The sequence below is a fragment of the Haemaphysalis longicornis genome, unplaced genomic scaffold (genome assembly GCF_048455015.1).
Source record: "Haemaphysalis longicornis isolate Haplotype H1 unplaced genomic scaffold, Haemaphysalis longicornis Haplotype H1 scaffold_1, whole genome shotgun sequence".
NCBI classification, from domain to species: domain Eukaryota; kingdom Metazoa; phylum Arthropoda; class Arachnida; order Ixodida; family Ixodidae; genus Haemaphysalis; species Haemaphysalis longicornis.
Window position 1 is genome coordinate 364,532,927 of NW_027526203.1, and position 15,835 is coordinate 364,548,761.

Below are 15,835 nucleotides of genomic sequence, written 5' to 3' on the forward strand. Positions count from 1 at the left end.
AAATGTTTGCAGCTTAGATGAATCACCTATGTTGAATGTGTCTGCCTTGTTATGTGAGGACACAAGACACACCACACAGGGTGGATTACAAGTAGACGTCTCTGTACAGGCAGCGAGGTGAGTGACTACGAAGGAAAGTTTGACATCCACCTCAATGCAGCTGTACGGCTACAAAGGATAGCCGTAGAGCTCTCTCAGAAACTTCGCAGTTGAATAAAAATTAGTCCTGGTCCAGGATGTGGTGTGTACCTATAGTGGTGTGTGGATATAGTGTGTGACTCACGGGAACTTGCGGCGAACCATAGCTATCAAACAGGTAGGGGATTTGTTACTTTGTAGAGGAAATATACGGGATATTAATGCAAATGATTTCGTTGCTGGGGGTTATTGAAAAACCCTACCAGGTTTTTTGCACTACGTCCACTCGTTTGAAAATGACTTGTGTGTTGCACATGCATGTTATGTACAAAGCAGCACATTGGGCAAGTCATTGAGCTTATGTTTGACATGGTGTTCACGTTTCTTAAGGGAGACAGACAGTCAGAACAACATACCAGTTCTTCCTGCCCTCTTGTGACCTAGGAAAGTTGTGAAACAGGATTAACTAGAAGCTAATAAACCAACAAGATAAAACAAGGACATTTTGAGCTACAAAAATTTGGCATAGTATGTGTACGTTTTAATTGGGTACATGGTATTGTTAGTAGGTGTCAAAGTTTTTGCACGCCACAAAAACAGGATGTGCAGCGCTCAACGTAGTTTAATCTGGTTGTCCACTTTTCTAAGCCATTGTATTGGTGTTGAGTGCATATAATTTTTACTGATTGCAAGAACATAGTGTATGTGATGATGCTCAAATATCAATTTATATTTAAGGAACACAGAAGAAAAATATGAATGGTTCAAAATGAATGGGTTCGACATGCATGGGACTACTTGATCATTATGAGTTGTGTGCCCATTGATGAGATGTCAATAAACCGTGCTGCAGTTTAGCATCATCTAGTGCTGATCTTTTTTTTTTTTTCAAGTCGCAATTAACTTAACTTATTGTTGTATGTAGCCTTGATCACTTAACATTGTTTGTTTCAAGTCTGTAATACTTAGTACATTTGGTAGCATTCAACAAACACCTTTTGTTGTGCTTTTACTTGCCTAACTTTGGCTGAAAGAGGCTTCATTTCAAAACAGAAGGCAGCATTAAAGGTGGAAATTATGGAAATGAATTAGACCTTTGTATCTCATTGAGACATCACTGCTCTTAACAAAACGCAGCCATCTTTGCTTATAACTAAGCTTAATTCATGTATCTATAGATCTCTAGGGCATGTTTGTTTTTGTACATGGCTGTCTTGCTTTCAAATAAAATTTAATCTGTGAGTGTCATTTTGTGTGGGGTAAACACGCTGTGTTCTGCCAAGAGCCTTCTGCAATTAGTGGGTGACCAATTTTTCTTCAGCACCTCGAGCTGCCCTTGTCATTCATTTTTTAAATTTTTATTGAAGTGCATACTGCATACCAGAGGCCCAAGAAGGAGGGGCATAAAGGTGTGAAGATGAGAGATACCAACAGTTCAGGATACTACATGTGGCAGCAATGAGAAGGTTAAAATAAACTAGGTAAATATTCAAATGAATCAAGACATATGTTCAGATGTATTTTTTAAGTCGATAATACATGTGGAGAAAAAAGAAACTTTAAACCGGTGTGTACAACGGGTGAAAGAATGGCATGGTAATGACGAATGATATTTTGGAGTATGCCGTGGTCTTGTATCGAGGCCAAGTTTGTAGGATAACAACAGCAAAAATTTAAGGCATTAAGACCCTTTTTTCCCTAGTGCTGGAATCACACCAGTTTGAATGAGCTCAGAAACAGAACCCGTGCGACCATATTGTGCGACTATAGCTATAAATCTGAATAGTAAAGAAATGTAAGATGTAAAAACTTTCTCTTTGACTAATATTTGAATCTCATCAGCTTACGCGATCTCACAAACAGAATTTGTGCAATTATATTTAGAATAAATAAAGTCAACAGCCTTTCTTAGAGTCTTTTCAAGCAATTCGATATTATTTCCTCTATAGGGGTTTGAGACCATGCAGGCATACTGAAGTTTCTATCAAGTTAAAGTAGGGTACAAAAGTCGTAACTTTTGCTGGAGCATTGGTGAGTTTATACTTTATAAAACAGACTTCACGACAAGATGAGGAAACATTGGTTTTTATATGGGACTTCAACTCAAGTTGCTAGTTTATGCAATAGCTAAATAAGTACATTTCTGAGCTTCGGGCGACAGTTTTCCTGAAAAAGGGTAAAAAAATGTGAGTGTATTCTTTTTGTCGACGATATGAAGGGAGATTGGTTCATCCGGTTTTAATCCTGTAGCCCATTCATGACTCCAGGACAGGATATTATCAAAAATGGTGAAATTGCGTGTATATAGCCAAGTCTGGATGGGCTAATTTACAGTGGAACCAATTTATTACAGAAAAATTAAAGAAAAGACCAAGGGCGCTACCATGGGGACCATTAAAAGTACGAGAAGAGTGTCAGCTCTATTCGCTCCAATCCGAAAAACAAGCAGCAACCCAGGCTACAATAAAGGAGCGAGGAGGGTGGGAGGCAGTTTGTGAATTAATTTTTTGAAATTAATTTGGCCAGACGGCAGGTACCACCAGTAAAGTGCAGGCGGTGGGTCCGACCTGCATCTGTGAGTGATTAAAAAAAATTCCATTCTATTGTATGAATCCTTCATGCGTTCAGGTATATGGCCACCATATGCAGACGTATAAAGGCACCTTTTTTTATAAACCCTGGGCCGGGTTCGAAGCCTGTGCTAATTTGCAAACACAATCTGTAATGTCGGAATCAGCATAATTAACCGTAAACAACTGTACTGGAAACATGCAGCAAAGTGTTAAATGCGCCTAGTTGGGTTTTCTCTGAATTTTATTTATTGATTAAAACTATTGACCTGGTTGGGAGCCTTCGTACAGTCGTCCAGAAAAAGGAAACCTCGTTGTAGAACACAGAAATCAAAGCCGGCATCGCCGTTAAAAAAAAGAAAGAAAACACCGCGGCGTCGGTCGGTGGAACTATTCCTGCTTTTTTTCAGTTACTAAATACGATCGCTGGCTGCCCGTTTTGAGGGAGTTGTGCATGTGGTTATGGGAATTTTCGGCAAAATATTCGGTAGTAGGGGAGAATGCCTGTACAGGTGAGGAGAGAAGCAGTGAGTTTAGATGAGACAAGGGAAGTAGCCAGGTGAAAGAAGATTTCAGCAGACAATTCAAGAAGTCGAGATAACTTTTTTTTTTTCTGTCCAAGCTTATGCCACTGCTGTGTGTTCAAGTATTTAAGTAGTAATTTCCTGGAAGGCTTTGTGTAGTCAAGGGTTTACAGAGGTGTCGAAAGCAACACGTTTGCTTCTCTGTAGAAGTATCTCCGAATTACTTAATTAGGCAATGACCAATTGTTATACCTGAAACTCTCAAGTTTAAAGTGTATCTAAGGGCCCGTTCACAGTTGCAACGAAAGCAAGCGAAAGCGACGGGAATTTCGTCGCTTTGTCGCGCGACGATAGTTTTTGACGAATGGTCGGGACCAATTTTTGTCGCCGTGCCACAAAGCGACTGAATTCCAGTCGCTTTCGTCGCACTGTGAACGGGCTTTAATGTTGAGTGCTTTAAAGCTCAGATAGAGCGAGAGCCTTCATCAAGGCGGAGTTCTGACCAAGTGCTGCAGTCGGCGCCGAGAAGAGGGATAGCGACGAAAGCGACAGAATTCACGTCGCTTTCGTCGCAGTGTGAATGGGCCTATATGCTAAGCTCGGTTATTTTTGTTATGCACTGGGTCGTATACAGCCTGACCTACGCTACGCCATGCGGCGTAGAAACGCGATAAACGCGATACAGCAGTCAAAAGGAATGCGAGTTGTGCCGGGAAAGCCATCGCGCGCGGGCGGAATTCGCTGGCGATACGCTACTAAATACGAGTTAGTACCGCTTTTTTTCTTCCTTTACTAGATTTGCGTGGACCACGAGCTATCCGAAACAAAATAGTAGTCAAACACTTTCCAGAATGAGGAGTGATGATAAGTTTCCAACCCGAAGACGCACTATGTGATCACCAACGAAAAATGCTGGCAGCCATCAAAAACAAACCCCCTTTATTTTCACATAGCTGCTATAGCAGCCCATATTTCACCGTTCGTAATTTACATAAATCTGCACTGTTACAGTAGTAAAACTAACCAATGTAATGTTTAGAATATACTTGTTCGTTATTTTCGCAATTTTGCAAAGAGCAGTAGGGTTCAGTGGTTTTCAGTGCCGCACAGCCATGATGACTATATAAACAAACACTGAAGTGTACGGACTGTCTTGAGAGGCTCTGTATGTACTTTATTTGTATATGTGTTTGCGCCTTGATGTGTTTATGTGGTTTGTGTTTGTATGCGGGATGTGTGTTGTCTGAACTTGCGATGTTGATGTTGAACTCTGGTTATGTATGCAATAAACGCCCTCGGCCGTTTTTTTTTTTTTTTGAAAGCGCCATTTTTAAAACAATTTTAACTCAACTTTCTCTCGCTAGATGGCGGTGGCTACCACGCAATTCAAGCAACTGGAAAACAAATTTATCCAGCGCTTTTGAAAGCAGTGCAGTCGTTATTAGTCCAGCAGTACTATTGCTACCGGCAGTAACATGGCCGCCACTGGAGTATTTTTTTTTTTTTCATCCGTGCTGCCGCGGCTTGTTTGGTGCGTGTGGGTTAGGTTGGCTGTTTTGGAGAATTTAGGAGAGATCGCTTTGCTGGCTGGCTGGCTAGGCTCGCTGATGGCGACTCTTGTGCGTAGCAAGTGTGGTGCAGCCATGCCCAACGTTAACCATGCCGCCGAGTGGACTCGCGCGAGTGAAGTTCTGTGCAGTGTGGACGAGTGTCCGCTTAAATACTTCCTTCTGTGCGATAACTGCAATTCGTCGTCGCTTACGGCAAGTCACACCTTCTTTTAATAAAGCTCGCATGCGTGAAAAACGATCGCTGTTTTGAAAACCTTCAATATTCCCCAAGCATGCAAACGGGGTCGGTCAAGCACGACTCAAGTCGAGAGCAATCGGCGCGGTACGCCATACACACTCGCGCTCAAACTCCCTCTCGGGATGCTGTTGCGGTGCTGATGAATCGACGTTTTAAATGAGATCCGAAGACGCGATATAGGCGTTTGACGTGCTGCACATTTAGAACAATGAAATGCTTCGCTGCTCACAATGCTCCGCTGGCCCCGCTCGCGTCCCGTCTGTCGACCGCCATATTTGTTTTGAGGGAGAGAGTTCCGTCCCTGACGGCGGCGGTTTTCCTCCCCCGCGCAGGTAGCAAAGTCTCTCCCCTCGCTGTGGGAGGAAATTTCGACCCCAAAGGGCCCAACATATGATACATTGCTTTTCCTCCCTCAAGGGAGGAAGCGCTACTCCCTTTTTTTCTTAGAGTGTGCTCACGTGATAGGCGAACCAACGACATGGAGGTCGCCACCAGAACGCCTACGCTACCAGCGATACGGCAAATTCTGTGTCCTCACACTTTATGCACTAGTGAGGATTACCTGACTAGTCAATTTTATCGTTAATAATTCGCCTTCCGCGCATGTCTTGAGCACTCTCAGTGGCGCATTCAAAAGCAGCGCTGCCGCATCTACTCCTGCGAAAGCGCCGATATATATATATATATATATATATATATATATATATATATATATATATATATATATATATATATATATATATATATATATAGAGAGAGAGAGAGAGAGAGAGAGAGAGAAATTAGTTGTGCACTTCAACGCAGCACCATTTTTGCCGAAGATATTCTATAATCTGGTGTACTGTTTTTCGGAGAATTTTTTACTGAATCTGGATGGAGGGCAAATTTTCAATGAACGACGCTGTTGCCCGGTGTGCACCACTTAGGTCGGCCTCCGGACTCACTGCTTGACACGGTCGAAGAAACGGAATTACAAATTTACAATGCGTGTCGCGACATCGCTTCAATCCCTCGTTTCAATCCCCGTGCTTCCAGTGTTGACTGATGCAACCGAAAAGCTTGTACCTCCAATCGAGTTGCACTGTCAATGTTTGGGCTCAGAAATACTGATTCCACCGTCTGGACAGGGAGAGGCGGTAGGCGTGTAACTCGCACACTGAGAATTTCCGCGAGCAGTGGCGAAAGCCGGGATGAGGATGGAGTGCACCTGTGTGGCGATGAACTTGGAGACCTCGTCCTGCAGCGCGGCCTCGATGCGCCCCTGGAAGTGGCGCGCCACCCGGTTGGCCACGATCTTCAGGAGCCAGTTGAAGGCCGCCGACACGCCTGTGATGCGCGTCACTTTCATGCCGTCCATGTTCTCAACCTGCGCCGCACATGGTCTCACTCGCTACGCGCCTTCACCAATGGCTATGATGCGGTAAACTGGTAATGACGCCTGGTACCCATGGATGCTTCCCGTTTCACACTAAACACTTCGCGTTGATATGCAATCATCGGAGGTAAATTCTGCCTGCATTTCGGTTTTGCAAGGAGGATAGGAATGTTACAAGGTTTGGTGCCTGTCCGTCGGTCCATCCATCACGGACGTTTTCTTTTTAATTTGTTGATAAAGCAACTGTTTTTGGTTTTTGGTTTCTTTTAATACTCTGCTGCGACGTAGCATGGTTAACTATTACAGCCAAGCTACTTCTATGGAGCTTTCATGACCGGCGACGGCTTTGTATGAAAACTGCAAAAAAAAAACAAGAGTAGGCACAGGCGGGCGCCAACACTCGCCTGGAAGTACTCGAGCCGCGCCTCGCCGCCGTTGAAGGGCGCCCTGAAGACGATGAGCGTGTGCACTCTGTTCACGGCCGCCTCGATGGCACCGGAGATGGAGAGGCCGAAGCGCGAGGCCCTGTGGCGGCCCGTGAAGAGGACGTCGTTGACGGCCGCGGGCGTGCTCACGATGGCCGTGCCGTGGGTCAGCAGCACGCTGCTGTTCGCGCTCCGGTAGAAGGCCGACATGCCCAGCACCTGGCCGCCTGTGATCTGGAAGTTGTTCTCGCCAAAGTCCGGCACCTGCAGGGGGTCGATGGCGGCCACGAGCGCGCGGTCGTTGCGCAGGGAAGCGAGCACGCTGTCCACGTACTCGTTAGCCAGCGTCACGTCATCTGGGGGACAAACAGGGGCCGCGTGCAGGGATTTATACACACCCCTCGAACACCACCCCCAACACGAGGATTTCGACACAACGCCCCCCCCCCCCCTCTTAAAAAAAAAAAAAAAAAAAAAAAAAAAAAAAGATTCCGCAACCACCAGCACCCCGCCCACGGATTTATACACCCCCAAAATCCCCCCAACACCCACCCCCAGGGGGATTTCGACAGCTCCCTCCCCACTAAATCGAAATTCTGGATAAACCCCTTGCCGCGCGCGTGTCGAGAGAGTTTCCACGGCACGTGACATGCGTTGAATGCACTTTAGCTGAAGACGTCGCCAGCTGGAAATGTTGCTGCGTTTGTTGGATCTTTAGTCTGACTATCATGGCATTTTCTTCTCTAGTACCCTAGTGGTTCTAAAATAGGGGTCCGCGGACCCCAGGGGTACCGCATTTCAGGGGTCCGCGTGAAGACATCCCCGAATTTGACAGCCACCTAAATGCAAAAAGGTGGCTTCGCTGCATAACTCCTACGCTTAATGAATGCACCAGAGTTGCATTTAGTTTTTATGGTCGCTTCAAAATACAAAACATTTTTTTCTCCGTGTAGCACATGTTTTACGTTGGCCTTTTGCACAACATGGCAGCTAAGAGGAAAAGCCAGACACACAAAGGGGTGCTAACCGCATTATTTGAATACCTCAATGACATCGGCGTCGCTGAGCTGATATAGGACCAGACTATCCTTGCACTGTACAACCGTCCATAGAATTTTCACGTGTCGCACTGACGGTCCCCAACGCACACGCTACCTCCTTTTTTTTACTTCTTTTATTTTCTTCTTTCTTCTCTCCCTTCCACCTTTCTTCCTATTGCAACTTTATTCCCTACCTCCCGTACCCCGCAGAGTAGCATGTCGGCGTTAACATGCCGGCAGACCTCTCTGCTTTCCTCTAATAAAGAGCTTTCTCTCTTCTCTCTACATAACTAATACCTGCAATAGCAAATTATTTGACAATATGACACGCATCAGCATAGAAGTTAGAAGCACATGTCGGGCGTGGAATAAGTACGCGGGCGACTTTATCTTCAAGTGCAAATCGCTTGACATTACTACACGAATCAACATAGTACATCGTGGGGTACCCTCCCCATCACTTCTTTAAGCCCAAAAGGGGTCTTCGCCCTCGGCAGAATCGTGACTGAGAACCGCTGCCATGTAGGATCAATGTTGGACTAAGTACCTCATTTTTGAGGGATGGAAAATATATTAATACTATGTTAGGCATTTTGAGGTCATGTATGGCTAAAAAATCTCCGACTTACTGACTCTAGTTCTTAATGTCGTTCACTATATGTTTGTAGGGTTCATGCTGTGCCCACGGGCGTCGGCAGGAGTTTATCTTGAGGGTGGCAAACCCTTTTCACCGCCGTTGGGGGCGTAAAAATATTATAAGCAAAATTCCACAGCATCCAAGGGATATAACGAAGAAAACTCGTAACAATTAAGTTTCAATTGTTAAGTTAAGGGTAACAATTAAATTAAGGGTCAACAAGAGTTAACAATAAAGTTAAGGGTAACAATTAACCTTCAAAATGTTTATTAACGCTCATACCTCACAGCAAGAACCACTTCTTTACATAACGGTACCATTCTAGTAGACAGAACGGTTGAGGGCACAGGTATTTGAAACAATTGTCTCGCTCCGATCAGATAACCATCTAAAATTAAATGATGTTGGGAGGAGAAATTGTGAAAATCGATATTTACTTCGCGCAAACCCGTTATTACAACCCCACAATAACCCAAGAATAAAACTCTTATAACTCATCCATAAATATACCAACATGTGTCCACAGGCGTGCGCATCGCAAAGTGGTTATCCCTGTGAGCCCTATTTGCCTCTCTTCAACATTTTTCCCGATGCAGCTGAAGCATGATGAGTCCAGACAGACTGCTGTCGGACACCGTCGAACGAAGCCACGTTTCCACACCCCGGATCATGATCAATCGGGGCACGTCATCGCGGGGAATATAATGGCCGTTTGCTGAGCGCGATTATTATAGGGTGTACCCTTCAGCAAATGGGACAAAGTCCACCGGGTATTTATTGAAGTTCTTGTTCTTTCACGATCGACGCCAAAGTTCACCTTCATAGCCGAAGTTGTCGAAATGGCAGCATTGCAGAACTGGCTTGCAAAGCTTCGTTTTGAAATCTTGCTCGTTCCCTCGACGCCTCTATGTGATGCAATAAAAAAATTTGGCTGACGATTACAATACTCGCTAGGGCGAAATTTGTACGCAGGGCGAACTGCAGTCTTCTCGGTGACGGTGCATTCCTGCCGCGTCTCACAACGGGATCTCTGCATCAGCGAACGCAAGAAGGCGCGCGATATACTCTGTTTCCTCCGCAGCTTTCCGCAAATTATGCATGCTAAGGAACAAACTTAAGGATGCTCCTACAAAAGTTAAACACTTAGCTTACCAATCCTTGATACTCCCGAAATTAGAATATGCATGCGTTGTCTGGGATCCTTATACTAAAACTAACATTGATGCATTAGGAAAAATTCAGCGGAGGGCAGTTCGTTTTATTTATTCTCTATATAGGCCTGGTAGTTCAGTCACTAACATTATGCTGTCAAATGGTATTCCAACTTTGCAGTCACGACGCAGATTCTTGCGCCTAAAATTTTTGTACCTCCTTTTAAACCGCAAGCTTGCTCTGAACCCCGACCCCTACATGTCAGACCCGGCATTCACAAGCACTTTCTTCAACCCCGTATTTAGCTCGTACTAACTTGTTTAAATTTTCTTTTTTTCCTTGTACCGTTGAGGAGTGGAACAGTTTGCCTGCAAGCAGTAGCTTGATTGATTTTAGGGTTTAACGCGCCGATGCAACGCAGGCGATGAGGCGTGCCGTAGTGGTGGGCTCCGGATTAATTTTGACCACCTGGGGATCTTTAACGTGCGCCGAAATCTCGTACACACGGGCGTTTTTGCTTTTCGCCTCCATCAGAAAAGCGGACGCCGCGGCCGGGAATCGAACCCGCGACCTCGTGCTCAGCAGCAGAACGCCTTAGCCACTGAGTACTGAGCCACCGCGGCGGGTCCACTCTCCTGAGCTTATTCACGCAGAAATTTGAAATCGTTTTCTAACTATTACAACTGTTCCGCGTTTCCCTCCTCACTTTTTCCTTTGGTTGCTTTTTAATAAATAAATAAATAAATAAATAAATAAATAAATAAATAAATAAATAAATAAATAAATAAATAAATAAATAAATAAATAAATAAATAAATAAATAAATAAATAAATAAACAAATAAATAAATAAATAAATAAATAAATAAATAAAATATGCTCGCTAGTGAGCTCCATGAAGCCTTCTAACTTCGCTTAATTCTTTAATATCCCACTTAATGCCCGATAACTCCTCTAGTAGTACAGCTAAACTTCCCGCGCTAGACAAGGTGCGTGCGTTGAACGTTGCCAGGGTCAAGTTCCAAAAGCGGCTTGTCCGGACGAGACATTCTTAGCACCCTCTGCTGTATCGCTGTTCTGACCGCTGCGGTGGACAGGTTCCCTACAGCTGCTGGGGACTGAGGACCGAGAACTGAGTTGGTTAGTCATGGGAGGTGGCGGCCAACTACTACACCAGGGTGGCCCTTCTCTGGTGAAGGAGTACTGCTTGTGTCCCCAAGAGCCTTCCTAGCATGGTTGAACCTTCCTTGTGTAGCCTCTTAAGTATCCAGGATGACGGTTACTTCCGGAGCAGGCAGCACTCCATACCTGCATGCCAAGGTTGGGCTCAGAGAGCCAGACGAAAAAAAGAGCGAGAGAACGATTGAAGTTTTCCGCGTTCGACCTTGCTGTGCACGCCTGCAGTGATACTGAGCCAGCGTTTGTCGGTTTTGTTCTTTATACGCGCGGTTTTGAAGGAATTAGCTGAGACGCTGGCTTACTGATGAGAACTTCACTGACGTTTTGCCGTTGGAAAAGTAAGCCATGCATGTGCCAAACATGCGCATGGCCAAGCAGAAGTAAGCAAGCGCCCAGCCGGCGACGGCCAGCGCACGCGGCGGAGGCGGAGCTCGACAAGTCACGTGATGCGTTGCCAAGGCTACGGCGCAGCTGCGGTCAAATTAAGGTCAAATTACTGACGACGGTAAAACTCGGCTCAACTGGGTTAGTAAAGCGTTGCTTAAAAAAAAAAGCTCTGGCTTTCGTCATCAACGCTGTGTGAGTCAGCCTGGCTCGTTGGTCTAGGGGTATGATTCTCGCTTAGGGTGCGAGAGGTCCCGGGTTCATATCCCGGACGAGCCCTGGTTTTCTTTTTTATTTCTTGCCTAGAAGCTCCAGTTGGCATCATAATAAAGTTTCCTCTTCTCCCTTCTTCTTGTTTTCTGAGTGCCTTGCCCAGGAACTCCAGTTGGCATCATAATAAAGTTTTCTCTCCTCCCTTCTTGTGTTCTGAGTGGCCCACCAGAATGGCTACATCTGTTGGACGCGTGCGTCTGCTTGCCGGAGTTTTGACGGACGGCTTGACGCGCATCTTCTTGGATGGTTCGTAGCTTTTGTAGGCTGTAACATTTGCAGTTTTCCATGCAGTAAAGCAAAGAAGTCACGCTGGCTTGTTGGTTTAGGGGTATGATTCTCGCTTAGAGTGCGAGATTTTCTTTTTTTTTTAAAGCAACGCTTTACTAACCTAGTCGAGCCGAGTTTTACCGTCGTCAGTAATTTGACCTTAATTTGACCGCAGCTGCGCCGTAGCCTTGGCAACGCATCACGTGACTTGTCGAGCTCCGCCTCCGCCGCGTGCGCTGGCCGTCGCCGGCTGGGCGCTTGCTTACTTCTGCTTAGCCATGCGCATGTTTGGCACATGCATGCTTACTTTTCCAACGGCAAAACGTCAGTGAAGTTCTCATCAGTAAGCCAGCGTCTCATCTCAGCTAATTCCTTCAAAACCGCGCGTATAAAGAACAAAACCGACAAACGCTGGCTCAGTATCACTGCAGGCGTGCACAGCAAGGTCGAACGCGGAAAACTTCAATCGTTCTCTCGCTGTTTTTTTCGTCTGGCTCTCTGAGCCCAACCTTGGCATGCAGGTATGGAGTGCTGCCTGCTCCGGAAGTAACCGTCATCCTGGATACTTAAGAGGCTACACAAGGAAGGTTCAACCATGCTAGGAAGGCTCTTGGGGACACAAGCAGCACTCCTTTACCAGAAAGGGCCACCCTGGTGTAGTAGTTGGCCGCCACCTCCCATGACTAACCAACTCAGTTCTCGGCCCTCAGTCCCCAGCAGCTGTAGAGAACCTGTCCACCGCAGCGGTCACAACAGCGATACGGTAAAACTCGGCTCGACTAGGTTAGTAAAGCGTTGCTTAAAAAAAAGAAAATCTCGCACCCTAAGCGAGAATCATACCCCTAAACCAACAAGCCAGCGTGACTTCTTTGCTTTACTGCATGGAAAACTGCAAATATTGCAGCCTACAAAAGCTACGAGCCATCCAAGAAGATGCGCGTCAAGCCGTCCGTCAAAACTCCGGCAAGCAGACGCACGCGTCCAACAGATGTAGCCATTCTGGTGGGCCACTCAGAACACAAGGGAGAAGAGAAAACTTTATTATGATGCCAACTGGAGTTCCTGGGCAAGGCACTCAGAAAACAAGAAGAAGGGAGAAGAGGAAACTTTGTTATGATGCCAACTGGAGTTTCTAGGCAAGAAATAAAAAAGGAAACCAGGGCTCGTCCGGGATTTGAACCCGGGACCTCTCGCACCCTAAGCGAGAATCATACCCCTAGACCAACGAGCCAGGCTTTTTTTTTTTCTTTAATGCATGGAAATGTTAGAAAACTTCAAAAGACGAGACACTTAACACACAATTTAAGCACTAACAGACAGTCGAACAAAGATCAAAACTCAGGCAAGCAAACGCACGCATCCAAAAGAGGCAGCCACTCTGGTGGATCACTCTGCGCAGCATAAACGCTCCGCACCAACGCCGCCTGTTCCCGAAAAATGCACTTGGTCGGCCTAGGGGGTTCCGCATGCCGATCAGTCATACGGCACTTCCACAAGCTAAACAATCCTAGGAGGACGAAAACGTCATATGGCACCCGATTAACATCTTCAAATGGCAGGAAGCGAATGGTGTACGGGGTGATGTCGATGTCCTTTTTTAGTGTCCGCTGCAAAACGTCCCAGAAGAACACAGCGTCCCGGCACAACACAAAACAATGATCAATTGTCTCTAGTTGATTACAGAGGCGACAATTGTCCGACCAAGGAATAGACATTCCTTTTTCGCGCAGCCATGTCTTAACTGGGAGTGTGGAAGAATGAAGCTTGAAGAAAAATGTTTTTGCATTTGGCGGGATACACATGCTCATTACGCGTTTTAAAACATTGCTTTTCTGGTGGCCTAAGTAAGGCTGGCGATAAACAGGCACCGGGAATAGACTTTCAATAAGAGTGTTCGTCATAGTTTTCCTTGACATGCTGAACAGATATTCCAAGGAAAACCGCGCGGTAAGAAAGTTAAATGACTCCACGACCTCTTTGAGAAATCCCCATGGAGGCTTTGTATTGACCTCGCCCGTACATACAAGCAAAAAAGGCAAATGGAAACTTATGCGCTGCTGAAGTACAGTCAGTAAAAGTGGGTGATCAACCAATTTGTAGAAGAAAAAACAAGACACAAGTTGGTGCACAAACAAATGCATGAGCCCAACACCCCCTGCCTTTAAAGGAAGAAACAAGTTGTCCCTGCGCATAGGTTCCCATTGAGAGCCCCACACAAATGTTGCAAAAACTCTATGTAGGGCCTGAACTTTTGCTCGCGCACAGTGAAGCACTTGAAGCACATAAAGGAGCTTTGTGGCAAGGAAGACGTTACACACTCTTGCACGTGCAAACACAGAGAGGTCTCGCCCATTCCATGCCTGCGATGCGCGCTTAACTTGCGTGAGCGCTGATGACCAATGAGGCCCTGTGTTCCGTATTTGATGTAACGGCACGCCGAGGTACTGAAGTGGGGCGCTATCCCAAATAATACCAGCGAATGTAGATGGTTTTGTTCCCCATTGTCCGATCCAAAATCCCTTAGTTTTTTCCATATTAACATCCGCTCCAGACACATCGCAGAACTGCTTAGTCACTGTAAGGGCTTCCTGGACACTCCTTTTGTCAGCACAAAAATACGCTATATCATCTGCATAAGCAAGCACCTTAACTTCGCACGATTGTAAGCAAAAACCTTTTACTCTTTGACTCTGCTGAATGCTGAGACAAAGAGGCTCGAGGTACAATGCAAACAGCAATGGTGACAGGGGGCAACCTTGTCTGACAGACGACTTGATCGCAATCGGCTCAGACAGAATACCATTGACGATAAGCTGTGTACTGCACCGATCATAGCACAGCTTGATGCCCTTATATAACACATCACCTAAGTTGACTGCTGCCAGAAGTGCGAATAAGAAATCATGAGAAACCCGATCAAAAGCTTTTGCAAGGTCAATTTGTATTAGGGCCATCTGATCTACCGAATCGGACACGCACTCCAAGACAGAACGAGCGATATGAATATTTGTGTGAATACTCCTACCCCGAATACCGCAAGTTTGGTGGGATCCCACTAAACTAGTGATTACAAATTGAAGGCGCCTAGATAAAATTTCTGCAAAAATTCTGTAGTCAACGTTGCAGAGGGAGATTGGTCGGTAACCCTTTACATACCTTAGTTTTTCTGCATCCGCAGTTTTGGGGATTAGCACCGTGTGTCCTGAATAAAAGGTTGGCGGCAAGATATTATGATCATAGGCAGTCGTAAATACGTCCAAGAGAACTGGAGCAAGGATACCAGAAAACTTTTGATAGAACTCCCCACCAAGGCCATCTGGCCCTGGGGTCTTGTTAGTCTTAAGCGCGGAGATAGCATCCTTAACTTCCTCCAGTGTAATAGGCCCTGACACCATCATGCACTCGTCCTCTGTAAGCCTGGGAAGTAAGTCAATGAGGGAATGGAACTTTAATTGCTGAGTATTCATTCTGGACCCCCCAAATAACGTGCTGTAATGTGTGTGGAAAGCACTGACTATTTCTTTAGCTTCAGTATACCTAACACCGTTATAGTAAATTTCAATTATCTCCTTTGCAAGTGCGGATTGGCGCTCATCACTAAGACACCGGCGAGAAGGATAACTATCAAAGAATCTTCCAGTTCTGGACCGAATTAAGGCACCATGATACTTTTCAGTTACATATTTTTGCAATTGTCCTTTAACAATCCCAATTTCTTCCAAAGTTGATCCCGCATTGACTGTTTCCAGTTCGTGAAGCGCCACCAATGTACGGGAAAGTTCACGTACATAAAAGCGTTTTAAAAGCGCTGATGACGAAAGCCAGAGCACAAGAAGGGGGAAAAAATGCATATCTGCTGTTCACATTGCTGCAAATGACCTCTCGCACCCTAAGCGAGAATCATACCCCTAGACCAACGAGCCAGGCTGACTCACAAAGCGTTGATGACGAAAGCCAGAGCACAAGAAGGGGGCAAAAAAACTGCGCATCTGCTGTTCACTTCGCTGCAAATGTAATCGGAAGGCAATAGTCTTCTGCCGCCCCTGCTGTGTAAATTCTTCTC

At 45.6% G+C, this 15,835-nt stretch overlaps 1 protein-coding gene and 2 non-coding genes across 3 annotated transcripts in view; 1 reads left to right on the forward strand and 2 right to left on the reverse strand.

The window, feature by feature from the left end:
- LOC144171173 (uncharacterized) overlaps positions 1–15,835 on the reverse strand; it is a 166,043-nt gene that overhangs the window by 12,203 nt on the left and 138,005 nt on the right. Inside the window, exons 3-4 of the mRNA XM_077700968.1 lie at positions 6,821–7,197; positions 6,249–6,407 (exon numbers count right to left, since the gene is read on the reverse strand). Of these exons, the coding sequence (XP_077557094.1) occupies positions 6,249–6,407; positions 6,821–7,197 (536 nt within the window). The remainder of the gene's footprint in view (positions 1–6,248; positions 6,408–6,820; positions 7,198–15,835) is intronic.
- Trnap-agg (transfer RNA proline (anticodon AGG)) lies at positions 11,440–11,511 on the forward strand. The gene has a single exon. It is a non-coding gene; the product is annotated as a tRNA-Pro (tRNA).
- Positions 12,932–13,003, reverse strand: Trnap-agg (transfer RNA proline (anticodon AGG)). The gene has a single exon. It is a non-coding gene; the product is annotated as a tRNA-Pro (tRNA).